We start from the raw sequence: 25,132 nt of genomic DNA, 5'->3' as shown, positions 1-25,132 counted from the left end.
TTTTTTTTTTTACCTTTCCTACTCCCTTAACATCTGTCAGCGCCTATGTAGGAGTCCTAGTCCTAGGTGGTAGTGATCTCACCAGGAAGGAGATGGAAAGCTGATCAGCTCACTCTGATTTTTTTTGCGTTTCTCATTTTTCTTCGTCTTTTTCCTAATAAATTATCGTTCTTTCTTCACGTCATACTAGGAGTTCTAGAAAAATAGTTCAAGTCGAAACACCAATCGTTTTTATATATCGTTTTCGTCGACATTTCCCAACCTAATAGGAGTCCCGTAAAGAATCCATTGGGACGCAATCAATTAATCGAAAGTATATCGTACACGGTTCTTTCTAATCTATAAAGAATAAATAATAATAATATACAAGTAAATTAGTAAATAAGGGATACATAACCGACGTAACCATTCCCCGATTGATATGCATATGCAATTGTCGAAAAAAAGCCGAGATTTTCATCATCACTGTTCTCTTGTTCTCTATTCCATTCTATTTCCCTCCGGAATCTTTATCGCCCTTATTCGTTGTTGCTGTCGTTGTCGTTGAATCCGCTGTCGATGATGATGAATCTGTCGATGGCGTCGTCTTCCCCCAATTCCACACCTCCCAAATATGATCCAGGATAAGATCGCCATACCCCTTCCCCTCCTCCAGCGCCTTCTGCTCCTCTCTGAGTCGTCGCTCCTTCCACCCTTCCGTCTCGTTGCCCATCCATATCCGCTCTCCGAGGGACCGCTCCTGCTGCTGTCGCGCTTTCAGCTTCGCTAACACCTCCTCGCTGACGCTGCCGCTGCCGCTGCTCGCCTCGCGGATCTGTGCGTCCCGCGCCGCGCGCAGTTTCGCCTGGATCTCCTGCGCCCGCTCGCTGGGGAGGCTGCTCAGAATAGAAGAAGAAGCACTCTGCGCCTTTTGACTCGATGATGCGAACCGCATCCCCAGATCATCGAGGATCCCCCGCCCATCATGCCGTTCCCGGTAGAGGTGGTTTGCGGAAACGACGAAGGCGCTCGACAGCGCGACGGTGTACAGGTCGAGTTTCCGTGGGGGCAGGGCGATGAGGATCGGCGACGCGACGATGAAGGTCCATGCGGCGTAGCGCTTGAAGCGGATGTAGTCTGCTGCGCGGGCGGCGTTGATGTTGGCCGGACTGTATTTGTCGTTGTCTTGAGGACTTGTACTTGGTGAGGAGGATGCCATCGTCGGTTAATTGAGGGACTTGCTTCTTGCTTCTTTTCGTTTGAGTTTCGGCTATTCGATCTGATCAAAAAGGGTTATCTGTATTAAAGAGAAAATAGAATTATCCAATGGCTGCTGTTATATAGGTTTCATTCTTCAATTCGTTAGAAATGATATCGGATATCTTGGCAGCTTCTTTCTGGTCGTGATACTGTAGATAAATTTACGGAAGGCGTGAAAGGCCACATGTGCGGTTTGGTCAGCTGACCGACGGATATTCATCCAACACACTCGACTGTGATATGATTCTATCCTATCCTGTCAATTCAGCCAGTCTTCTTTTGTTTTCTGGGAATATTTGTTTTTGCATCCACGTGCGTATTTACTTACTCGACTTCATTCCTTACCCAGGTACCAGTGCATAGTGTGATGTACTTCTAGACTCCTTGGCATCCACCCAAAGCCGTGTAGTACTCCGATAACGGGGTTAGAGTCTCGACGTTGGTTACGTATCCTGCAGCCAGACTCAGCTGAAAAGGCACATGCACATGCGCATATGTAACATTTACTTGGCAATAATACTTGGCGTTTTGACAGTCAAAGGGATTGGTCTTCTTGGCTTTGTTGTACGGAGTACTCCGTACGCTAGATTCAATCCTACCTACTACCTAGGTACCTAATACTCGGTAACAGAGAGAACTTCGTACTCCGTACTCCGTACAGCGGGTAATCTCAGATAGCAATTGGGTGGTTCGTACTGAGTTAGGTACCTAGGTAGGAACCGGCGTCTCTCTCGATAAGCTAGAACACCCGAAGAGACGAATTGTGTGAACTCCGTACTGTGCCGTGAGTAGGCTTTCATCTCTCTGGCCTGTCGAGATATATCCTCTCTCTCGCTCTTTCTTTTGTTGTTTCAATTAGTTGATCATTAATATTCCACCGTGCCTCGATGTCTTTTTCTTTTCTCTTCGAGTTCGGGCTTTTTTCGGACGTTGGATAATCCCGCATTGGATGTGCACCTTTAGGTATTTCCCTCTCCAAATCAGTTAGATCTGCAATCACAGACTTAGGGATGGAGAATTTTCAATTTTTGGCTTGAAATGTAATTACATTGAATTTCAGGTCATTTTCCTTGAAAAAAGAAATTACCAGTGATTAGTCATCAGAGACATTTTCTAGCCAATAATATGGCAAAAAAGAGCCTTTTTTCATGAAATTGAAATTACACTATGCATCCCTACACAGACTGCACAGTCACTCTACGGAACACTCCGTATTCCGTACTCCGTAGCTGGGGAAAGCTTAGCTGAGCTCGAGCCTTGACCTCCTAAGTGACGACACTGACGAGTCCTGACTCTAACCCGTGTGATCGACAGATATTATTATCATCATCATGATCATCATTGCAATTAATCACTTCACTTGATCCTAGGCAGGCACTAAGGCGGCCTTCACAATTAATTGATTATTGATCAATTGATGAGATTGATAACGGATAAACGGCAGTTCCGGACGGCACCGTTTGCAATTTCTTTTCGAGCCGTTACGAAGACGGAGAACATGCTCCGTACGTACTCCGTACGTGCCCTCCGGACTCCCCATATTTCAGCCTTACTGCTCCGGCTCCATAATTCTCTTCACGATTATCGTATCACTGTGATCGGAAACTGGGACTTGGCTGTGCAAGCACCAGTGGTGACGCTGACGCATAGTGGCGGCGCGGTCTCATTTTGTGGGTCCGAAAAAGCCACCGGTGGGTGACTATATAAATAGCAGTGACCTAATTTGCAGGTCGCAATTCTTTTGTCTTCTATGAAGGGACTCCGTATTGATTAGCAGGTCTGTCTTTCGTTCGGTGGGAGGAAAAGGGAATGTTGCTGCCTTGATTGTAGCCCATCTTCTTCTCCTTGATTGTACTGTAGAAGAATGCTTCGTACTCCGTACTCTGTCACGCCCAGTTGCAACAGACCAGATGAAACAGCCCTGACCGTGGACCAGCCTGACTAGCATCGGGCGGTCGGAACATGCGGTTGGATGTGAGCCGTGGGTCGGCGACTTGATAACTTGTCAACAAAGTTAGCCGGCGGCAGCTTTTTTAATTAGGCGGTCCTGCCAGAGACTCACCGTGGGGGTTTCACTGCACGATCGTCATCATGCATCCACCGCAGCCACTGAGCCAGCAGAGGATCCGTGTCGCAGCGTCTGACGCATGTAACGCCGAGATTATCATTTTTCAGCTGGCATGGGCAGTTATCTTCTGGCTGGGATCGATGATATGGGGCCGGGCAGCGTGGCTGGGTAACCGTACAGAGTACAGGTACCAGCCCAGCCAACAAAGACTCCACGTTATCTCCCACCGCCACGGTGGACCAGCCAGTCGCCAGTAAGACTTCGTAGTGATTGACCATTGACCATACGTATCTAGCTCTCAGAGCTATTAGTTAATGGAAAATGGCTCAGGGGACAGTCACAGTCTGATGTGGCTGAGCGCTGATTGATGGATGACTCCCTGGCTCCTCCTGCTTTAAATTGCCCAGCTCAGCCCAGGTCTCTCCCCTTTCTCCTCAGCTTGCCACAACTGTCTCCTCCATTACCCCAGACGAGCTACACCAGCTACTCCAGCTACTCCATACATACATCAACCTAATCAATCCACTTCCTGCCATCAGACAAACTCCAACAAAATGTTCGAGAACGGCATCTTCGGCTTCTTCAAGTCCTCCTCCAAGGAGGAGTCTGCTCCCCAGCAGACCTGGAACCCCAACACCATGACCATGGAGCAGCCCACCAACTACGCTGGCAACCAGGAGGTTGTGACTGAGCAGCCTGTACGACTCACCTTGCCATAATTTCCCCCTTTCGTTCCCACTGAATACTGACATCAAATACAGGCTTCTCAGGAGCCCATGAAGCTGCGTGGTGGCGGTGAGGCCGGCGAGGTTTGCTGCGGAGTGTACGTCCTCTATCCTAACTCCCTTGATAGAGATATATTTTTGTGACTTGTCACTGACTCTTGGATCTTTCAACAGTTGCGCCGGTCTGCTCTGCTTCGAGTGCTGCGAGGAATGCTGTTAGACGAGTTAGCCAATTCAGCACGAACTTTTCCCCATCATCCTCCCTCATCTTGAATGATTACGGATGACGGGTGACGGACGATGGATGATGGATGATTATTTGCCAACGAAAAGAGATACCTGATACCTTTTGATGAATTTCTTTCTTATACCTTCTGATATGGTGAAAAATGTTGATGGATGGATGGGAGGGTCCCAGCCTCTCTCCACCGGATGTTCTTTACGATTATGCTTGTACTTCCAATCATGCTTCTCTAGTTAAGTTTACGCTGCGGGTCGATTTATTAACATGACCTTTTGACTTGCTAGGTAGTCATCGGGGTTAATGAATTTCTTTCTCTGATGACTTTTTCCTGGGTTTCTGTGGTAGAACCTTTTAAAAAAAATTTCTGGTTTTCTAGCTGGCGTAACTAGATGATGGTTCGATTGTAGGCTACGTACTCTGTACATACAGGCCTTTGTTTTTGTAGAATTACCCTTCTGGCATCTGCTAGCTGCTTTGCTCCCGTAGTCACTGTCCCATGCACGATAAAAGCAAGCCATTTTTTGTCGATTGAATTTCAACTCGGGGGAAAAAAAAAAGGAAAAGCAAAACAAAGCAAAAGCAAGCAAGCAAACAAGCGACTGGAGAATGGAAGACACTTTTTTCTCAAGACTTGAGAGGCAGGATCAGGGGGTAGCTGACGATAACGGCTGTTGATGGTTGTCCCGTCACGATTATCTGTAGATCCATGGATCCATCCATCCTCCACACGTCAACGTCAATTTTAGACTTGGCCTGACGTAAGCTGTAACGGGGCTTGTGCAGATAGCTAGCATAGCTCTGGCATGGGATGGAACTCATCGATCCAGGTACGTACTCCGTCTTGGGTAAATCATTGGTTGGTGATGATGACATTTCTGGAGCCCCGCACCTGTTTTTCGATCCGATCGATCGATCAATCGAACGTGCAGGGCAGGGCAGAAACGTGCTGTCTGTGCAGATGTGTGGGGAAGGCTGAAGCAGAAGGGGAAAAAAAAATAGAACGAAAGGGGGAAATGGTGTCATCGCGCTTGACCTCTCAAGAAGAAGAACAAGTCTCGATTCGATGGTATCTGGGCTCTCTCCAATCTTGCCTTGAAAAAGAAAAAAGAATCATTGTCGTCTAAGAGATGAAATGGAAACAATCAATCCTTGAAATCAGACCGGCTTGGTCCTGCTTCTACCATCCAAGCTTGTTCAGATCAGCTCCAATGACAGGATTCTTCGCAGCCTGGTCAACATTTCCCGCCTCAAACTTGGGCGTGCCGTCTTCGTGATACCCGACAGCCTGGACGAAGCCTCCGCTGACTTCGTCGAGGGTCTGCGCGTATTTGTTGCTTCGGAGGCCCGGGCAGCGGGTGCTTGTTTCGCAATGGGCGACTAGGGCGGCGTTGCTCTTGAACTTGCGACGACAGCAGGGGCATCTGCAGTCAAATCCGTTAATACTTTGCTTCGACGTGAGAAAGAGAGTAGTAAGGGAAATGTCTTACTTGAAGTTTCTCCCCATGTGCAGAATCAGATGTTCCGCCAGACGCTTGACGTCTTCAAACTGCCCGTCGCAGCACTCGTACATGCCAGTATGCGAGTTGAGATGCTTGTTCGGGTCCCAATTGGGGTCGTACGCGCGGTAAAACTGGATGGGTTCCTGGCCGAAGAAACGATCGCTCGACATAGGGCCCTGCACTTCAGAGAACTGGCTGCTGACCAGGTTCATTGCGGTGAACTGCGCAGGTTGACGATTCTCCGTGTCGATCGTCGTCGAGTTGGTCTTGGGTAGAGCAGACAGCTGGGTGAAAGTCATCAAATCGCTCGGCTCGTACTCTGTCTCAGGTTCGGATTTCTCTGGGAGACTCTTCTCACCCAGTCGCGGCCAATGCTTCAAGGACAGCGTGTTTGAGGTAGTCGACTTGACCTCGTCATCCCCGCGCGTAGGCTGGTTCATCATGGCCTCCCTGCTCTGGAGCTCCATCTGGATGGCGCGGATGCCGCTGCTGTTATCGATGGTCGGAGGCGTTGGGAACCCGGTTTGATCCTTCAGAGCATTCGAAACCATGGTCTTCATCGCGCGTTGATGGACGAGACGCTCCTCGCTGATGCCTTCACAGTCTCTGTGCTCGATGTGCCAGATGAAAGCGGCTGCACGGGTGAAGACCTTTCTGCAACCTTCGCCAGGACATGTTATCTTCTGCTCAGTTGGATGAGACTGTAACTGTGAGCCCTGTATCCTCTCAAGGCTAGCTCAACGAAATAAACAGGTTCCTACCTGACGGATATGGAGATCTCGGCCTCCTTCGCTGCGGAATTCGCCGCCACACAGCGGGCAGACAATGTGCTTGGTGCTCTTGATCTTGTGGATGAGGAGACATTCCTCATTCTCGAAGTCTTCATCACATCGAGAGCAGTAGTCATGCTCAGAGGCCTTGTGCCGCTTCATCTCCTTCTCGGAGTTGAAGTGAAAGCGGCAGTCTTCATACGTGCATGCCACACGGTCATGGACTGTTTCTGCCATGTTGACGCCCTGTTGCTAGCCTTGTTGATAGGTGCAGTGACGGAACAAGCAGCACGTGCTTGAAGCTTCTGACAACAGGTGTAAGAGAGAAAGTAGAGTTTAGTGGGAAGAGAGGCTTCCCTGATGAAGAGGATGAAGAGTGACAGGATGGAGACAGGTCAGAGATATCAGAGAGTTCCTGACAAGGGAATGAGAGGGAATGAGAGACGTGTGATGGTGCTGTGGAGTGATGAGGTGTGAATTAAGTAGATGGCAGACACGCTGAAGGCCAGGCAACGCAGGGCAAAGTATGCAACGGCCCAAATAAGACGTGCCTCCTGTTATCCCAGGGTAAGTCTGCAAGACAGACACACATAATCAAGACGCTGTCTCTGGAGTTCGATGGGCCAATGCTGATGTTTCGAGGATCTTGCCGGAGCCACTCTACCTACTTGGGTAGGTAGGTATCCCGACCTTGTTGATCCTACCTGGGCAGATTATCAGTCGACGACAGAGAGATTTGACATCCGGGAGTAGCCTCGATACTGTTTGATATCGAAAGATGACCGCCATGCATTCATTTAATTGACATATCAACATCTATTTCAGTCTCAGTTTCTTTATCACTCTTACTATACAGACGAGCTCATCCATCCTCGTCGTTTCGAGTCAGTATTTCCTATTCATAATCACAAGAAGACCACGACAGGCGAAATCACGTCATTCACTGCTCATCATGCTGCTTCGTCTGCTCAATTGTTCAACCCAGACGCGAAGAATCTAGAATCTGGAATAGGGAAGCCTGGATGAAAGGTCAGCAACCTTCCAGTCTCTCGCTTGACTTGAGGAAAATATCCATAGATGAATAATCATGCTTACCATTTACCCCGCAGAGTGATAACCGCCCAGTCGTTCCCATCTTTGTCAGTCTCCTTCTCCACCTTGGTCGAGAACGAAATCGCGCTCATGATGCCGTCGCCAAACTTCTCGTTGAGAACCGCCTTGTACGCGTACCCATAATTCTGGACAATCTCATACAACCGGTAAATCAGCGGCTCCTTCGGGGGCATCTCCACCGAGCGGCCCCGATCAGGAAACCCGCTGAGCTCCCGCTCGAGCTGCTCGACCGGGATGTGCAGAAGGGTGGCGAGCTTCTGGATATCTTCCGGGGAAGCCTTGGCCTGGCCGTAGAAGATGGCGGCCGTAGCAACCTCGTTCCGACCAATGTGCTTGGCGATGTCTTCGAAGGTGAGCTTCTTGCTCGCTTTGGCGTTGAACAGCGTCTGCGAGGCCGCTGGAAGATATGGGTGTTGGTTTGCCTACATGGGAGTTCACGATTAGATTGCACGCCTCGGTCCAAGAATGAATAACAATGGAGAAACCCACGTCAAGAGTTGCGATAGACATAATGGTCGAATTTCCGATAAGCTACGGTCTGGCGATAAGATAGGTTTCCAACAGAAGGGGCAATTTGGGAGACAGCGTAATTAATGATTTGTACGGAATACGAGCTTCTAATTCGGCAACGATGTCATCCTTATATAATTTCTACACCCTCAAGGTTCTCCAATTCCTGGTTCCACCCATCGAGGGGAAGATGCCACTCCCAGAGGTCTGCTTACGGCCATGGTTCTGGGTACGGCGCGGGGTTTGGGAAGCCTCTCAGAGGTCTGCGGGGATAGTTAACACGGCCCCTCACGAGTCGACATGTAGTACGGCTCATGGGCCGGAAGGGTCGGGCCGAAGACACAGAATACCGAGTATCATCGGGCAGCTTGTCGAGCACCTAGGTACATTCTTTACTTAGAAGATACCTACCTAGGTAGGTACACGCCTAACCACCCTGCGCCACGCTCCTGTGCACGGAATGCATCTCTCTCACGAGTCGCGCCATCACGCGTATGATGGACCCCGCTGTGGTGGCCGCACAGCCACACGTCCCTTCCGTCCAGGCGGGCCCTCTGATAACCAGGATTGGTGAAATGATGAAATGACAATTCCAGTTGTGGATGATGGCGGGGTCGCGACAGACCGGGTGCAGCTGAAACAGTAGTAAGCGGGGCAGTCAAGAGCTGGCTGCCCATCTCCCGAAATGACAGCAAACTTAAGAACAGCAGGGCAATAATTGCTGCCGTCAATTCCAGCAGAGAGAGGAAGAGCCCTGGTTGCTGCGAGCTTCCTGATCTTTTGATCTTTCTGTGCTGAGTCCTTCGAAGCGTCGTGTTGTATTCATTTCTAGAACCCCGCAGTGCGGTGTTTGTCTACTGTCGTACAAACGTCTAAACCTTGCCTTGGAGTATGTCTGAAAGGGAAGACCCGTTGGCCTATGGCCGTTACCCTGGCTATGAAGAGAGCGAACGGGGTGGTACGGGGGATAGTTCTCGAGGAATTATTGAAGACGCCTTCAACCTGCTGCGGGGCAAGCACCATGGCCATGAGAGCCACAACCAGGGCCAGCAATCTGGCCAAAGTGGTGGCTATTCGGTAAGAGGCCTGCTTAGCAAATTAAACTTGTCGTCGCTCAAATAACTGATGGGAAACGTTATCTTTCGCAGGCTCAGCAGACTCCGAACCCCCCATTTCAAGAAAAGCCTCCGAAACAGGATAAGCTGTCCAGTCTCCTAGACAAGATCCAAGATGTAGTCTCGGACATTGGCTCAGAAGTGGCCCAGCGTATTGGAAACACCCTCGATCCTCAGGCCTATGCTCAATCTGGAGCGGACACGCACGGTCAGAACCGCTTTGGGAGCTTTGCACCACGGAGGGCGGGCAACGATGTGAAATGGTACGTGGACGGGTTTAATTACATGTACGCTGTTTCCAAAGCGCTGGAGCACGCTCGAGAGTCGATCTGGATCCTAGACTGTAAGTATTACCTATGTTATGCTCTATTGTGTAGATACGGTTCCTGACCACGCTCAAGGGTGGCTCTCTCCAGAGCTCTATCTCCGGCGACCGCCGGCGAAGAATGAACAGTACCGTCTGGACCGTATGCTTCAAGCTGCTGCTCAGCGTGGGGTGAAAGTCAATATCATTGTCTACAAAGAGGTGACTCAGGCATTGACCTGTAAGTTTATACCCCTACCTCTCTGGGGGACTCTGTTGTCCATGTCTGCTGCAAGGATGACATCTTGCTGATATTCTACAGTATCATCGGCGCATACCAAACATCATCTAGAGGAGCTCCATCCAAATATTGCAGTATTCCGCCATCCGGACCATCTGCCTGATACGGAAGAACTGAAGGTTTCGATCGAGGATTCTCTGCAGAACCTGACCTTGAGTACTGCCGGAATTGCCACACTCTCCGCCGATGCGCTCAAGGGATTATACGGTATGAGCGATGAGACGATCCTGTACTGGGCACACCATGAGAAACTGTGCCTGATAGACGGCAAAATTGCCTTCATGGGAGGCCTTGATCTTTGCTTTGGACGCTGGGACACCAACCAGCATGCCATCGCTGATGTCCACCCAGGCGATCTCAACGAGATTGTATTCCCAGGACAGGACTACAACAACGCTCGGGTGCTCGACTTCCAGGATGTCGCTCACTGGGAAAAGAATCAACTGGACCGCAAAGTCACCTCCCGCATGGGGTGGTCTGACATCTCCGTTAGCTTGCATGGTCCTGTGGTAGAGGATCTGCGGAGACACTTTGTGGAACGCTGGAATTTCATATACGACACCAAGTATTACTCACGAAAGGACCCGCGCTATTATAAACTGGCCCTCCACGGCCGTCCAAGTTCTTCTGCCGGCCAGCCTGGTAACGTTCTTCCCGAGCAGCGGCAGCAGCAGCAGCAGCAGCAACCTGCCCACGCCCACCACGCTCCAAACTATCCCCCGCCGCAGAGTACCGGCTATCCAGCCCACCAGTCTCACGAAGGCCCATATTTGAATCCCCCGCCATATAATCCAGCGCAATACGGTTCAACCCCGTCGCAAGCTCCGTATTTCCCGCCTCCGCCAACTCAGGAGTACCATCACTCGCAGACGCGAGAACTTGAAGGTGGTACCTACGAATACGGCGATAGTGAACGAGGCCTAAGAGAGGAGACTCAGCGTCTGAAGGAAGGTATCTCAGGATTTGGCAATGCTCTTCGCAGTCAACTTGCCGGGCAAGTGCATCATTATCAAGACCGCTATCTTGGTGGTCATGGCCGTCACCACTCCCATGGGGGTGCGTGGTGTCAGATCGTGCGGAGCTGTTCCAAGTGGAGTCATGGAGTCCCAACTGAGCATTCCATTGCGGATGCTTACGCAGCTGCTATCCGGGATAGTCAGCACTTTGTCTACATTGAGAACCAATTCTTCATCACCGCGACATCCGATGAGCAGAAGCCTGTGAAAAACAAGATTGGTGCTGCGATCGTCGAGCGTATCCTGCGTGCTGCTCGAGCCGGCCAGAAATATAAGATCATCGTCGTGATTCCCTCCGTTCCTGCCTTCGCCGGTGACCTAAGAGACGACTCTAGTCTAGGTACTCGGGCAATCATGAAGTACCAGTACAACTCCATCAACCGAGGCGGCTACAGTATAATGGAGCTCATCGCCAAGGAAGGGTACAACCCGATGGACTATATCAGGTTCTATAATCTGCGCAATTATGACCGAATCAACGTGAATCGCGCGATGCTGCAAGCTGAAAAGGCCAGCGGCGTCAATTACGAGGACGCTCGTAAGTATCACGACGTTGCTGAGGTCGGGTACGGTGGCTACGGTCCAGGTGCTCCGGCGCAGGCATTCGAAACGGCCGCCCCGTACCAACAATACCAGCAGGCCGCGCAACAGGTGCCGGCTCGTTCCTCGACGACCAGTCGATGGGACAGCGTCAGTGAGTGTTACATGCTTGGGGGAGAAGATATTCGAAACGTCCCCTGGGACAGCGATATTCCTGAAATTGACGCCTTTGTCAGCGAAGAGCTTTATGTCCACTCCAAGGTAGGCCTAACCCTAAGAAATGTATGCTTCGAATTCACTGACATGTCGTTGTAGGTGCTCATTGCGGATGACCGGGTTGTTATCTGTGGATCCGCCAACCTGAACGACCGGTCTCAGCTTGGGTATCACGACTCTGAGATTGCCGTTATCATCGAGGATCCTACCCCCGTTGAATCCGTCATGGATGGCAAACCCTGGACAGCAAGTCGATTTGCGACGTCGCTCCGTCGGCAACTGTTCCGCAAGCATCTGGGTCTTCTCAAACCGCAGGACTACCAGCGACCAGATGCCAATTGCGAACCGGTTGGAATCCCGAATGAGTATGACTTGGACTCGCCGGAAAGCCAGGTGGTGGCCGATCCCCTATCTGACACGTTCCAGAGTCTGTGGAATTCGCGCGCGCGGACCAACACCGAAGTCTTCCGGCAGGTCTTCCACGCGGTCCCTGACGACAACGTGCGGAACTGGACGGCCTACAAGGAGTTTTATGAATACTACTTCCGCAACGCTGACAAGGCGGCGGACCGCAAAGAACAAGGCCAAAACAGACCCGCGAAATACGAATGGGGTCACGTCGTTCGCGACGACTTCCCGCCCGGACCTGAAGGAGTGAGACAGGTGAAGGAATTGCTGAGCAAGGTCAAGGGGACGCTGGTGGAGATGCCTCTGATGTTCCTGATCGAGGAGGATATTGCCAAGGAGGGGCTGACCTTGAACAGCTTCACTGAGGAGATTTACACTTGAAGATCTGTTGGATATAGGGAATTGTCTTGGATATACGGAATCTTTCTTGAATATGCGTCGAATGAGTCGCCTTTTGGATGATATGACGCGAAGATGTTGGTTTACAAATACTTTGGTACAAATATTTTGATTTTTTCTGTCAGAGCAGCAATGAATTGCGTGGATTTGGAAATTGCAGGCCCTCCCGGTGTGGGCAAGAATGTTCTTGAATCTAGCGACATGTAGGGTTTTCTGAATGCATGTATATGATATTTGCTTTCTTCAAAGTACATAGACTTGATGCCATCCATGGCTATGATCTTGGAAGGAATTTAGGTGTTTCAATGGCTGTGCTGTATTCTCGAGTTGAGAAACGTGGATTGACTCTGTTGCTAACCGAGAGCAGGGTCACTCTACCTAATTCGGTTGAACCTACGCAGCGCAACAAGACAAAGATAATGCGAGTCTAGTACACTCGACCTATCTAGGGGTCATTGTATCGAGGCAAAATTTCACTCAATTCGTTAATCCAGAAGTTGTGCTTACACAAAGTCCTGCCTTTTTTTGTCTTGCGCTTACATAACCCAAACTACCCTACTTCATTTCAGACCAAGACGGGAAGGGCCTAAGGTCGCTCTAGACTACAACATTCAAAGCCAAAGAACAATACTACCAGCAAAGAACAATACGAAGTCTTTCTTCACCCCAGAAGATACGTGAATTGAGTCGTCGTCACTCTCTCGTTTCCGTGAATCGAGTCGTCGTCACTCTCTCTCGTTTCCGTGAATCGAGTCGTCGTCACTCTCTTGTTTCCGTCACTCTCTCGTTTTCGTCACTACTCGTATATATCAATGAAAGAAAGAAAGCCTCCACTTGATGAAAGAGTAGAACTTGATATTATCTACGCAGTCACATCAGTATTATATTATCTCCATTGTGGGGATTTCGAAGGCAATATTAATATTATCCTTTGGAAACGTATATTGAACTCAGCGGATTCATCATGACATGATACCCAATCCATCTTTCACTGCTCTTTTCGTCCTGTCCAAGGAGATAAACATCTGCTAGATGTGGAATCTTTCCTCTTTCTCTTTCTCTCTCTCATCCTTTCATCCATTCATCCGTTCTCCCATCTCTCTTTCTTCCAGACGAAACAGGCAAAACACACAAAAACACTCTCATCAACAACTTCTCTGCTCTTGCTCTCTTCTTTCTTCTGAGAAGAAGGACAAAGCAAGCAAGCACGCAGCCTTCCAAGGTACAGTCCACACGAACGTCCTACTTTCTTTGTGTCGTTCTTTCCTGCCTCATGTTCACTCAATGAGATCCCGATTCCCGATTCCGTCGAAGTATCTACTGTACAGTACTGACATATCGTCTCCCTGACCAGTGAGAAAAACCAAAACAAACTCGGATCCCTCACACAATATTGCCTCTCTTCATCGCAACTTCTCTTTACCAGACAAGACAAGACAAAGACAAAGATGGATCCTCCCCGCGAGCTCGAGTCCATTGCTCCTGCTTCCGCTTCTATGAACTGTAAGTCGCTCAAGCCTCATGTCATACTGACCTGACCCCTTTCCTTTCCTATGGATATCTTCTATGTCTTTCTCTCTCTCTTCGGGGATGAAATCAGCTAACTTGCGTGGTATAGTCCATGCCATGCATGGATGCGTCATCATGTGAGAAAGAAAGAAAGCGGGTTTTCAAACGCGACACACACCTGGCTACATAACTTACTTTACTCCTTTGATGGGTGGCCTTGCAAGTTGCGACAATGGACTGGAACCCGAGTTGCTTGTGCGCGCGTGGACTGACTGGACCAGCGCTGGGCTGGGCTGGCCGACTGGTTTCAATTTCTTTTGTTGTGCAATTCTATCGATCTAATAATGTTGTATCTTGTCTCTATTTGATTTGATCTCGACTTTATTTGATTCGATCTTTTGCTTTACGTACAGATACATGCACATATGTATGATACCGGCAATTACCTTGCGTCTGTCTAGGACATTGGCATTCTCTCCTGTACACTTCTCTCATGTATTTTCTATCTATCTATCTACCACTTATTTCATTTATTTACCTCCTTCAGAACAGCTGGGCTGGTTTTCACTCTCACTCAGGAAGTGTTCTCCTAAGCTCTCAATCCGAACTGCCCGTCAGCATGTTAATTTTTTTTTCTTCCTCTTCCTTTTCTTTGCCTTTTTTTTTGTTTTGTCTTCAAGGCTTGTAATTCAAGTACCTAACTACCTACATAGGTATGTACAGTACTAATGGACCGAACCGACCAAGCTTTCCTGCTTGTCTAGGCCGATCACGAGTCAGTTAATGGAGCTCGCTTGCAGACGACCATGTGACGGCAACGACGACGACTATGACAATAATCAATAATTGATGATAATCGAGGACTATGATGATAATGATGATAATGATGGACAACAAACGAAACGAAACAGCCACTTTCAAGGTTATATCAGCTACAGCCTACATAACATAATCCTATGTATTATTATAGGTAGGTACTATTTTATGTAGACATTTTAGGAAGACAAGGAAGAAGTCCTCACTACTACTGACTCAGTAGCCGACCCTGACTAGTTATGTCATTGCTGGATAAGAAAAAAAATTTCACCGGTACCTTCATGTCATGTCATCTCATCTCATTTCTTGAACGTTCTGTTGTCTTGTCGGGAAGAACCAGCTCCCCGACCAACCTACCTACCTAGGTACCTACAGCGTAGTACATATTTATTGTAACAGAAACAGAAACAGAAACACAAGTATTTCAGCATGCCCAACCCAACCAACCCAAGGGTATATCATCCTCGCAGTCTTGCTCCATCTCAGTTGATAACCGGTTCAATCTCACTCAGCTAGCTGGTGCAGGTGCGGTCTTCGACCGAATCTCAGCGACCTTGGCCATGTCCTCTGCTGTCTGTTCCTCTCCCTTGACGACTCCTTCGTCGTCATGATCATGATCAAAAACCTCAGCTACGCGCTCCTCTATCTGCTCAATCACATGATACAAAAGCCCGACGGAGCGGGCCATGCCCATCCGGCACGTGTCTTCGCCCACGGCGGCCTCGATCTGCCCCGCGCCGCCGTTCTCGGTGAGGTCCTCTTCGAATGTGCGGCAGAGGGACTTGAGCGGTGCGAGGAATTTGGTCTGGAAGGAACGGAGGGTCTTTCCTAGTTCGAGCTGCTTGCATAGTTGCGGAGATGATAGGAGGATGTAGTACAGACTCAGGGCTGCGTGGATTGGTGTCGCGAGAAGCTGCGAGAACCGCACCCATGACACGACGATGCTGGACGATGACGGGTCCAGAGATGAAAGTTCCGTGGAGTTGAACAGTAGCGGGAAAAGAACGGAGAAGTAATGTGGATCGACGAAGATGTTGGTAGACACAGTAGCAGTATCTTTTTCAGCTTCAACCTGCGTCGCCAGAATTTCGTCTTTCAGCCATCCGATCGCGCTCTCCCTGGCATATAGTAAATCCTCGCTCTCCAACACTTTCCTTATCAGTTTGAAACGAGCAATCTGCGACGGATGACTGCGAACAACCGTCGACGGGATCCTCCGCAGACTGTTGTAGCTCTGACGGGAACTGCAGGCCGTGAGGGCCAATACAAAGTCTTCATACTGCCGATCATCGACCGGCTCCTCGATTTGCTCGCGGATAGAGATCACCGTCAGGGCGAGCAGGGCGTCCTGCAGAGCCTGGGGCTGCTCCAGCGCTGCACCGCTGTGAGCGTCGATGAAATTGGAAAATATCACCGCCAGGTCCGGGTATATCGGGATGCGGACGTTTTCTTGTCCTGAGAAGAGGACGGTCGTCGAAAACCGAGCTGCTAATAGCAATAGAGAACCGTGCCTTTCCAGCGGAATCCCCTCTGGTGACTTTGGGAGTTCTTCAAAATCTAAAGGAGGTGGCTGCTTCTCAGCAGGTGCGGACACAATCCGAAGCAATTCTCCGTCATTCAGACCGAAATCTCGGGATAGTGCCTTACGGTCATCAATCAGCACAGCACAAATGACAGTTACCATCTTGGCCATACCGTAATCTTTCCAATAATCATATCTCTTTCCTTCAGGTGCTCCGTAGCTGCGTGAATGTGGGTCTTGGATAAGCCTGTCGTCGTTCGGGCTTCTTCAGGGCGGAGCTTTTCTTGCAATCGCAACGCTAAGGACATTCCCGACTCGGTCGGGCTGGCGACACTCAACATGTACGACTTCAACACCTCGATGAGGCCAAACTGGAGAAGCTTCCGCACGAGCACCTGGTCATTAGACGATGTAGATTGAGTCTCCGCTTCAGGGTCAGGAGCAGAAGCCTCCGAGACTCGAACGACAGATGACTGACTGCTTCCACGGGGTGGTAAAGCCGGTCGTTTCGTTGGCGACAGGTCTCGGAGGAATTCCAAGAAGGCAGTGGTCGTCTCATTCGTCGGCATCGAGGTATAGGCCTCCAATGCGGCTTGCAGCGACGTAGCAATGAATCGGCTGGGATATTTGGTTTTGATGCGCGCGTGAAGCACCGAGAGCATTGCGACGAGGCAGTTGAATTGAAGCACATGGCGCGGAACTGGTCTCTTTCCGTCTGCTGATTCTTTGTTAATGTCAATATCCCCGACCTTTTCCTCCAATGTTTTCGCATCTTGTGATTCCTCCTCCTCTTCTTCCTCCTCCTCCTGAGGCTCCAGTTTCATCAGCGCATCAGACACTCGTAAGATGACTTCGCGGGGATTCCCCAGCCGCGCAACATCCTGAAGGCATTCCTGAGACTGTGGAAGCATAGGAAGCAGGAGCTGAACAAGGTCCCATCCAATGTTCGTAGTAAGGGTCTCATCTTGCAATAATCGGTGGAGAGTCGGCAATCGCGCGGGGGTCAACTGGTACTCCAGCAGAGTCAGGTAGGTCAGGTAGTCGGTGGCTGGAGGAAGTGCCTTGACCAAGGGATCCTCTTCGTCGGCCATGGTTTTGGCCTAAGATTCGAGCGGAATCTGGCTTTGATTGTCAGGAGTATAGTGTATGGCAGCTGAAGATGCCCCGCGGGGAAAATTACACATGACATCAGTGGCAGAATACGACCGCCCGGGAAGATAACCCTCGTCCAGTTCAAGTAGAAGACTACTCGCGATGGATGAATTCTAATTATCTGCAATCTTATGGCTACTATTATGCCTGGAGAAAATGACAATGGTTGATTTCCAAGCCCTCAAGAGTAGACCTGGTCCAGCCAGATCCATTGCGCTCAGGACAGAACTATCTATCTGCGCAGCATATCGGTCGATGGATAGTTCGCAGCTTAAGAAAAACATCCAAGATTACCATGGCAAGTCTTGTCGTAGATTACGGAGCACAAGTGTTCTATTAATCAAATATTTTCTCCAATGCAAAAGACAGCAGTCGATAAATAATATATACTATCTCGTGCTTATCAAGCTTATTTGTGCTGTACAGTACAAGTTTATCTATCGCCCCCATTCTTGGACACCCCCCATTCCTGCGTTGCAGGGGTCTGCGAGCTTTTGTTCGTCCCCGCAAAGCAGATGATCTCCTTGTCCTTTAAAGAGGCAGATAATGTGTCAGTAATCCTAAAAATGTGAATTTAAATCCTGGGACAAGTGGCTATTCTATTGAATCCTGATTCTTTGTTCCTGCAAAGTAGAGCAGATGGACATTCCTGGGCAAGATTAGATAGCTGGAGTCCTGAAACACTAGTGATCATATAGACTGACACGGCGTCTGGAACTTCCTGAAAGTGTTGAATAATGGCGGAGCAGCTTCAGGTATGCGTTTATCGTCCCTCTCGTCGATCTTCAGAAGTATCAACAATCCGCTGTCCGATCTAGGTAATAATTGTTGGTGCTGGTTTGGGCGGGCTAGGCGCTGCCATCTCGATCCTCCTGGCCGGTCACCGCGTCACGGTCCTGGAGGCAGCCCATGAGCTAGGTGAGGTACGATACCCTCTCATAAATAACGATACGCCAAGCTTATTTTCATGTCTAGATTGGAGCTGGCATCCAAATCCTGCCTAATGCCTCACGCCTCCTTCGTCACTGGGGTCTCGAAGAGCTCTGCTCCAAGTATGCCTCAACTCCCCGACGGTGCAACATGATCGGCTGGAAAGGGGATCACATCAGCTCTCTGGATTTCATCGAATCGGCGAACCGTTACGGTTCTCCTTTCTGGGACTTCCATCGCGCAGATCTGCACAACTGCCTCTACCGCCGGGCCGTGGAACTAGGCGCAAAGGTCCACACCAACAGTCGAGTCGTCAACGTTGAATACCACCAAGCCAACCCTGGCCCTGCTCAGGTCACTGTGATCCTGGCCAACGGAAAGCGTTATATGGCGGATTTGGTGGTAGGAGCCGACGGCATTGTCAGTCGCACTCGCGAATGTTTTCTCAACCGAGCAGACCCTCCCATGCCGACAGGAGATCTGGCGTACCGAGTTCTTCTCGACCTGCGACAGATTCAGCTGGATGAGGATGTGCAGAAGATGCTGGAAGAGACGGAAGTGAACTACTGGATGGGGCCTGGCGCCCATGCCGTTTGTTATCTGCTGAGGAATCGCACGTACTTAAACAGTGAGATCGTCAAGAACCCCCCTTTTCTGTCCGATGGTAAATTAACTAGCGACTCTTGCAGTGGTCCTCCTCGTACCTGATGACATACCGGATGGCGGGGCAAGAACAGTGGAAGGAAACGTCCAGGAAATGAGACAATTATTTGCAGATTGGGATCCGAGGCGGGTCATCCACTTAGTCTTCGCACCAAAGACATGAGCGATGGCTAATGGATGCCTCAAACAGAATTGGCAAAGTACTGAAGCATTGCAATTCAGTACAGAAGTGGAAGCTCTGCATCCGCCACGAACTCCCACGATGGAATCATCCTTCAGGCACGTTCACCATGCTAGGTGATGCGGTGCATGCAACACTGCCATATCTTGCTTCTGGGTACGTTGAACCCAGCCAAGAATCAAAATTAATGGTAAAGCATTTGCCTGCAGGGGCATGGATCTAACATACTCTAGTGCCGGAATGTCACTCGAAGACGGAGCAGTACTAGGTGAATGCCTGGCGCGCATTCAAAAGAAATCAGATCTTAAATTCGCCCTCACCGTGTATGAAGCATGTCGCAAGAAGAGAACATCCCGGATTGTCGAACGGGGGAATCGGTATGAACCCTTCTCTTGCCAGCGGTCATTTTCTCGCCATCATTTTCTTTAACCATGCTGACATTTGAGTCCGACAGACAACAATATCTCTACCATCTCCCTGACGGTCCCGAGCAGGAAGAACGGGATCGAATCATGCGCATGAACCCGACGCCGCCTGGAGATCCTCTGGTCTGGCGAGACCCGGAGCTGAGCCCGTGGTTGTTGGGTTATAATCACCTTGAAGACGTAAGTTCCTTCTTCTATTCATTCCCGTCTCTGTTCTTTCGAGATCTGGATGGACTGTGCATGCTGAAGACCCTGCAGGTGGACGCACATTGGTCCCGAGAGCAAAGAGTTGCTGAACAGAGTCACCTTTGACAAGTTTCAATGGATCAATTAGCTGAACAGACCCATCCTGGGGGTAGTGGTACGCATTTAGACTTTGGCACAAGAAATATCATGAGAATTGTATCCCAAATTTTCTGGCATGTCAGTCGAAGGCACTAGTAACATATTAACATATGTACGCTTCATTCTCTCTGATACAACTGGCCCGTCGTAGGGTGGTTTCTTTCACTTCTGCACTGATTGATGACATATTCGGACATTTCAATCCAAGTTCAGCATGTAGTTATACGGTTAGCGAGAACAAAGAAGCTTGTCACTGCCATAGCATTCTCATCGAAGACGATGAGGCTATCGAACCTTTTGAATGTGGCTGTCATGATTTCCTCACAATCAGGCTGCAGCGTTATCGTAGCGTCATCGACGCAGACCCTGCAAACCCACCTCTACCTGTCTTATACCATCTGCAGGGCTTCTCGTCTGAATCCCTTCTTGTTCTTCACGCATATTGGACAATGACGAGAACTAAGGCCTATCGATATCGAACTCCTACCAGTCTCGTCGTGACGAGGGGTGTTCATGACAGATAGATGAGTGTTAATGTATTCCGAGTCCAGTTTGGAATTTTCTCTTAAGAGAACATCATCTTGTTTCTGTTTCAAACAATGGCAGCCGCATTATCGATTGCTGTGATCCTTATCCCTTATCGATCTCCTAGCGGGATTTATCGGTTAAGACGCCGGCGGGTTCGCGTATTTGTTTAGAGGCGATTAGTCATGACGATCAGCGATCGCCTCATCTCCGGCTTTTCCGGCGCCCGCGCTGATTCCTATCAGCCACTTTGATTAATTAGCTAAATCACTCATCTCCCTTTCCGTTTGTCTCTGTAAGTCGAATCCCAAGTCCTGCCTGCACCACTGCAAGACAGGGCTCCTGTACTGTACATCATTTTCTTTCTCTTCTCCCTAAATCTACTGCTCTTCTTCCGTACCTGCTTAATTGGTGACCTTCCGACTTGTCGCTTGCATAATCCCCTTCGTCAACCACTGATACGCGCCCCCGTCGTCCCGACAACTCTCGAGAACGCAATCTACAGAGAGGTCGAGGTAGAGGTTGCGAGTTGTCCCTACCTGTTTCGTCAAGCTATCTATCCTTTTGAAGAAGGTCCGACGACTCGACTTCGGACCACTGTTTACTCCCACCTGCTATTAGACCATCGACATGGCCACCGAGATGCACTCCTTTTACACTCCCTCGGCACCGTCCCATATCTCTTCTCACTCGCCCCAGATCGTGGATGAGCTTCTCAGCAAGTATTCGTCTACAATGTCGACTACCAGCAGTTCGCCATCTCCCTCCACCAGCCAGCGTCGCAGCCTTTTCAAACGCTTTATCGACCGCGTCCGTCTTGAATACTATCGCTACGAGGTCACGTTCGGCGTCTACGTGATGACTCCCGGCGAGAAGTTTGTTGCCAACACCTTCGTCGTGGTGTTTTTGTCTCTTCTCATCTGGGCGTCGCTGCTTTACTTCCCACAACTTCTCTACCAGAAGCTCAGCCGCCTGGTATGGCTTCTGACCGGCCACAGCGAGGACGTGGGTGTCGTCTTCAACATGTTCGAGAAAGGCTTCCGAACGCAGTCGACTGCGCTTCCGACGAGCACCTCTATGGCTTCCTGAGCAGGTGGGCACCGCCATTCAACCTGCTCTAAGGCATTCCATCATTGTACAAAGTATACGTCACGTCTGTAATTTTATTCCTCGTTTTGATCGTTTTTGGAGTCGCTAAGGAAGGATTCCTTTTGGTTGTACGTATGTACCTCACGCCCAGACCATCCCCCTGTCTTATGGTTGCAGTGCTGATAGTGTGCCACTAGGTTTTACGATACCCAAGTCCTCCTTCGGCCAGTCGACTCGGGTTACGACGGAGTTCTCAGATTACCCGGGTGTTTTCTCTCTATATAATTATGCATAAATCTAATGACTTGACCGGGTGAGGAATGTCACCCGGCAATACTAATGCGAACATGCGAAGAGGAGGACTTAATGACGGAGCTACGCCAAGTCTGGAGTTTCATGTGGGTTAATGATCATGGAAAATCGACCGTTTCAACACATCACAGGGCCAAAGATGGAACGGTCGACTTTGGCATCTTGATGGGGATTGCGACGGCAAAGCGAGGAATTGGAGCAGGAATCCCCAGCAGTGATGCAGTGTCTGCTGGAAGTCTTGATGTTCCTATACGTTGTGTTCCTTTACCTGCAGTCGTATCCAATAATACCTTAGGTACCTAATAATATTAATACCTACTTGAAAAGCGCTTGCAGCTAGGCTATAATCAGCGAGTTCACATCCATCAAGTAGACGACGCGTCACCTACCCGGTGCTAGCGAATGGTGCAAGAACAATACATTTAGTAACCTCGACTTCATTCTTCGACTAAGTGAGAGTGGAGAAATTTGCAGTGCCAGGTGTGTTGCTGGATGCAGAGCTGAGCTGAGCACACCCCGTAAGGCGCTGACGAAACGCACTGACGATGCCGATCCGCCAGTGGGCCGCGTTGCACCGCCCGGTTTGCTTACATGGACCGATCGGTCCGTTAATTATTATTAGCAGCTCACTTAGTTATTTCGATAAATAGACCATGACTAGTTAATCTATCTGTTACTCCAACATTCTTTTGGTCCATCGACTGAGTCGAGTCCCTTATTGACCTCGATTGCAGTATTTACCGGTCATTTGCTGCTCTTCTTGTCGTTCACGTTACTGTCGCTCCCACGCGGATGGCGCTGTAACTCGGAGTGTCTCAGGTGAAAACCTCGTATTGCGCCTTGTTCTCTTTGGATATTCACAGCCATTCAACTGAAGTTGTCTTTGACGCTTCCGTTTCTCTTCCCTCTATGCAGTCACTACAGCAGCGAGATCATCATTGAATCGACCGTGTCTTTCGTTTCTCTCAGCTGCCGTCCCGTCTCTCGCTAAAATTGTCGCCTAAGATGGCAGCAAACGACTACTATAACAGCTTCAGACAAGAGTCATCTCCAGACCAGTATTCCTCTTTTCACGACGGATACCACCACCCTGTACCCACTAAACCTCTACCGCCATCGGCATACGATCCCCATAACGACCTCTATCACGACGGGCACAGCCAGGATAACCCCTACGATACCGTCGGTGGGGCAAATCACGGGGCGGATCAGTACGCAGAAGATATTCCTCTCAAACCGAATGCGCAGCAACCCCCTCAAGTGCCAGAGCCCAATTGGATGCAGCAGAACACGCACTACAGTCCAGAGGTGCCGCTGAGCCCGGAGGCGGATGGAAGGGGTAGGAGAAGACAGAGACGAGGTTTCTTCGGGAGGAAAATCGCGTGGGTGACATACTTGTTAACGCTCATCGATGTCGCGGTGTTTATTGGGGAGTTGGTGAAAAATGGTACGTGAGCAGTCCATCTAGGACATCCGTACTGGATCATATAAACTAATCATGGTCTGCAGCGCAACTGACGGGTTCCCCGTTTGAGATCCACCCGACCTTCAACCCGATGATCGGGCCTTCGCCATATGTTCAGATCAACATGGGAGCCCGATTCGTCCCTTGTATGAAGAACGTCCCCGGGATCCAAGACAGTACAGAGGTGATCTACTGGAACTGCCCAAACTCGACTTCAAGCGACACCAATGATCCCAGCAATCGTTGTACGCTCTCTGAGCTATGCGGATTTGGCGGCGTGCCCAATCCTCACCCCGGTGGATCCTTGAATGATCGCCCAGAGCCCGATCAATGGTATCGCTTCATCATCCCCATGTTTCTTCACGGCGGAATCATCCACATTGGGTTCAATATGCTTATGCAGATGACGATGGGCGCCGATATGGAACGGAACATTGGCTGGTGGCGATATGCGCTGGTGTATTTTTCTAGCGGCATCTTCGGGTTCGTGTTAGGTGGGAATTATGCTGCCCAGGGCATCACGTCAACTGGGGCGTCTGGCAGTTTGTTCGGGATCATGGCGCTCTTTCTGCTTGACCTCCTTTACACGTGGAGAGAGCGTCGCTCACCCTGGTCAGAATTCATCTTCATGATTATCGAGGTTGGCATCTCCTTTGCTCTCGGTCTCCTGCCCGGTCTGGATAATTTCTCCCACATTGGAGGATTCATCATGGGCCTGGCCATGGGTCTTTGCATGATGCGTTCTCCAAACTATATCCGGGAGCGGATCGGGCTGGCTCGAACCCCGTATGTGGTCATGAGTGGCGGTGCTGGACCCGGGCGTGCGGAAGAGGAGGACAAGGATCGATCGATCATCAGTGGTCAGCCTCTGCGCTTTTTCCAGGGCCGGAAGCCTCTGTGGTGGGCATGGTGGCTCGTCCGGGCAGGCGCTCTGGTGGCTGTTGTGATCGGGTTTATCGTCTTGGTGACGAACTTTTACAAGTATCCCGGGTCGACTTGCTCATGGTGCTACCGTTTAAGTTGCTTGGTGAGTTCTCCCAGCCTTAGTGCTTTCCTCCTGTCCCTCGCATTTGCTGACTATTGTGTCATACAGCCCATCAAAAACTGGTGCAGCCTGGGCAATCTACAGTTGACGCCATCATCTTGATCGAGATACCCCTGGAGCTGTCTGTATGTTGGTATATATATTGGTATATATATGTTTTACGTTCTGATGTTTACGAATTTTATTTCCTCTCTATGCATACCCATTTGACGTTTTACAATCCCGAGCGGGCTGAGATTGATGCCATTGATGGGCCGCAACTGTTGTTTGTTTGTTTGCTGACATTTTCGTATTATCCTGGTGGACTCGGTCTGGCAAGGCGTCGGACTGGTGACTTGTTATATAGTGGAGGAGGACGTGTCAATTTCCTTACAGCGCCATTCATCCTGTGTATGACTTCGATTCACATATTCGCTTTTCACATTTCTGGGGACCGGTTGATTATCTGCCTGACGACGGAGCCCCAGGTGGCTTATTTCGATTTTGATTCAAGAAATAACGTGAGAATTAGTCAAATTTAACGGCCAGTTATATGATGTACATACAAATACGTATTATCTTCAGTTCTAGGAAATTTACGTACACTTTGGTATCTACCACTGTATGAAGTTGACTGGCATAAACTGTGGCTGTGCAGGTCCGGCCGATCCGTGGATTCGTCAGCGCCAAGCTCCACAGCCCTACCT

At 49.7% G+C, this 25,132-nt stretch overlaps 9 protein-coding genes across 9 annotated transcripts; 5 read left to right on the top strand and 4 right to left on the bottom strand.

Annotated features, from left to right (window-relative positions):
* Positions 1–490: 490 nt before the first annotated feature.
* VTN77DRAFT_5263 (uncharacterized protein) lies at positions 491–1,198 on the bottom strand (the record flags this gene model as incomplete). The annotated part of the gene is made up of 1 exon (XM_069421413.1): positions 491–1,198. The coding sequence occupies one exon, from the start codon at positions 1,196–1,198 to the stop codon at positions 491–493; it is 708 nt and encodes a 235-aa protein (XP_069277078.1).
* A 2,663-nt stretch (positions 1,199–3,861) lies between these two features.
* VTN77DRAFT_5262 (uncharacterized protein) lies at positions 3,862–4,252 on the top strand (the record flags this gene model as incomplete). Its single annotated transcript, XM_069421412.1, has 3 exons — positions 3,862–4,005; positions 4,069–4,130; positions 4,207–4,252. 3 exons carry the CDS (start codon positions 3,862–3,864, stop codon positions 4,250–4,252), a joined length of 252 nt encoding a protein of 83 aa, XP_069277077.1.
* Positions 4,253–5,453: 1,201 nt separating this feature from the next.
* On the bottom strand, positions 5,454–6,335 carry VTN77DRAFT_5261 (uncharacterized protein; the record flags this gene model as incomplete). Its single annotated transcript, XM_069421411.1, has 2 exons — positions 5,454–5,697; positions 5,764–6,335. The coding sequence occupies 2 exons, from the start codon at positions 6,333–6,335 to the stop codon at positions 5,454–5,456; spliced, it is 816 nt and encodes a 271-aa protein (XP_069277076.1).
* Positions 6,336–7,541: 1,206 nt separating this feature from the next.
* VTN77DRAFT_5260 (uncharacterized protein) lies at positions 7,542–8,168 on the bottom strand (the record flags this gene model as incomplete). The annotated part of the gene is made up of 3 exons (XM_069421410.1): positions 7,542–7,563; positions 7,641–8,080; positions 8,148–8,168. 3 exons carry the CDS (start codon positions 8,166–8,168, stop codon positions 7,542–7,544), a joined length of 483 nt encoding a protein of 160 aa, XP_069277075.1.
* An 891-nt stretch (positions 8,169–9,059) lies between these two features.
* Positions 9,060–12,449, top strand: VTN77DRAFT_5259 (uncharacterized protein; the record flags this gene model as incomplete). Its single annotated transcript, XM_069421408.1, has 5 exons — positions 9,060–9,245; positions 9,317–9,626; positions 9,685–9,828; positions 9,910–11,705; positions 11,760–12,449. 5 exons carry the CDS (start codon positions 9,060–9,062, stop codon positions 12,447–12,449), a joined length of 3,126 nt encoding a protein of 1,041 aa, XP_069277074.1.
* Positions 12,450–15,300: 2,851 nt separating this feature from the next.
* On the bottom strand, positions 15,301–17,405 carry VTN77DRAFT_5258 (uncharacterized protein; the record flags this gene model as incomplete). The annotated part of the gene is made up of 2 exons (XM_069421407.1): positions 15,301–16,434; positions 16,488–17,405. 2 exons carry the CDS (start codon positions 17,403–17,405, stop codon positions 15,301–15,303), a joined length of 2,052 nt encoding a protein of 683 aa, XP_069277073.1.
* A 1,141-nt stretch (positions 17,406–18,546) lies between these two features.
* Positions 18,547–19,104, top strand: VTN77DRAFT_5257 (uncharacterized protein; the record flags this gene model as incomplete). Its single annotated transcript, XM_069421406.1, has 1 exon — positions 18,547–19,104. The coding sequence occupies one exon, from the start codon at positions 18,547–18,549 to the stop codon at positions 19,102–19,104; it is 558 nt and encodes a 185-aa protein (XP_069277072.1).
* Positions 19,105–21,165: 2,061 nt separating this feature from the next.
* Positions 21,166–21,624, top strand: VTN77DRAFT_5256 (uncharacterized protein; the record flags this gene model as incomplete). The annotated part of the gene is made up of 1 exon (XM_069421405.1): positions 21,166–21,624. The coding sequence occupies one exon, from the start codon at positions 21,166–21,168 to the stop codon at positions 21,622–21,624; it is 459 nt and encodes a 152-aa protein (XP_069277071.1).
* Positions 21,625–22,941: 1,317 nt separating this feature from the next.
* Positions 22,942–24,548, top strand: VTN77DRAFT_5255 (uncharacterized protein; the record flags this gene model as incomplete). Its single annotated transcript, XM_069421404.1, has 3 exons — positions 22,942–23,383; positions 23,446–24,428; positions 24,495–24,548. The coding sequence occupies 3 exons, from the start codon at positions 22,942–22,944 to the stop codon at positions 24,546–24,548; spliced, it is 1,479 nt and encodes a 492-aa protein (XP_069277070.1).
* Positions 24,549–25,132: the final 584 nt, after the last annotated feature.

This window comes from Rasamsonia byssochlamydoides (genome assembly GCF_041956645.1).
Source record: "Rasamsonia byssochlamydoides strain NRRL 3658 unplaced genomic scaffold VTN77scaffold_38, whole genome shotgun sequence".
NCBI classification, from domain to species: Eukaryota; Fungi; Ascomycota; class Eurotiomycetes; order Eurotiales; family Trichocomaceae; genus Rasamsonia; species Rasamsonia byssochlamydoides.
Note: the sequence above shows the minus strand (reverse complement) of the source record. Positions and strands in the feature narration are given on the sequence as shown.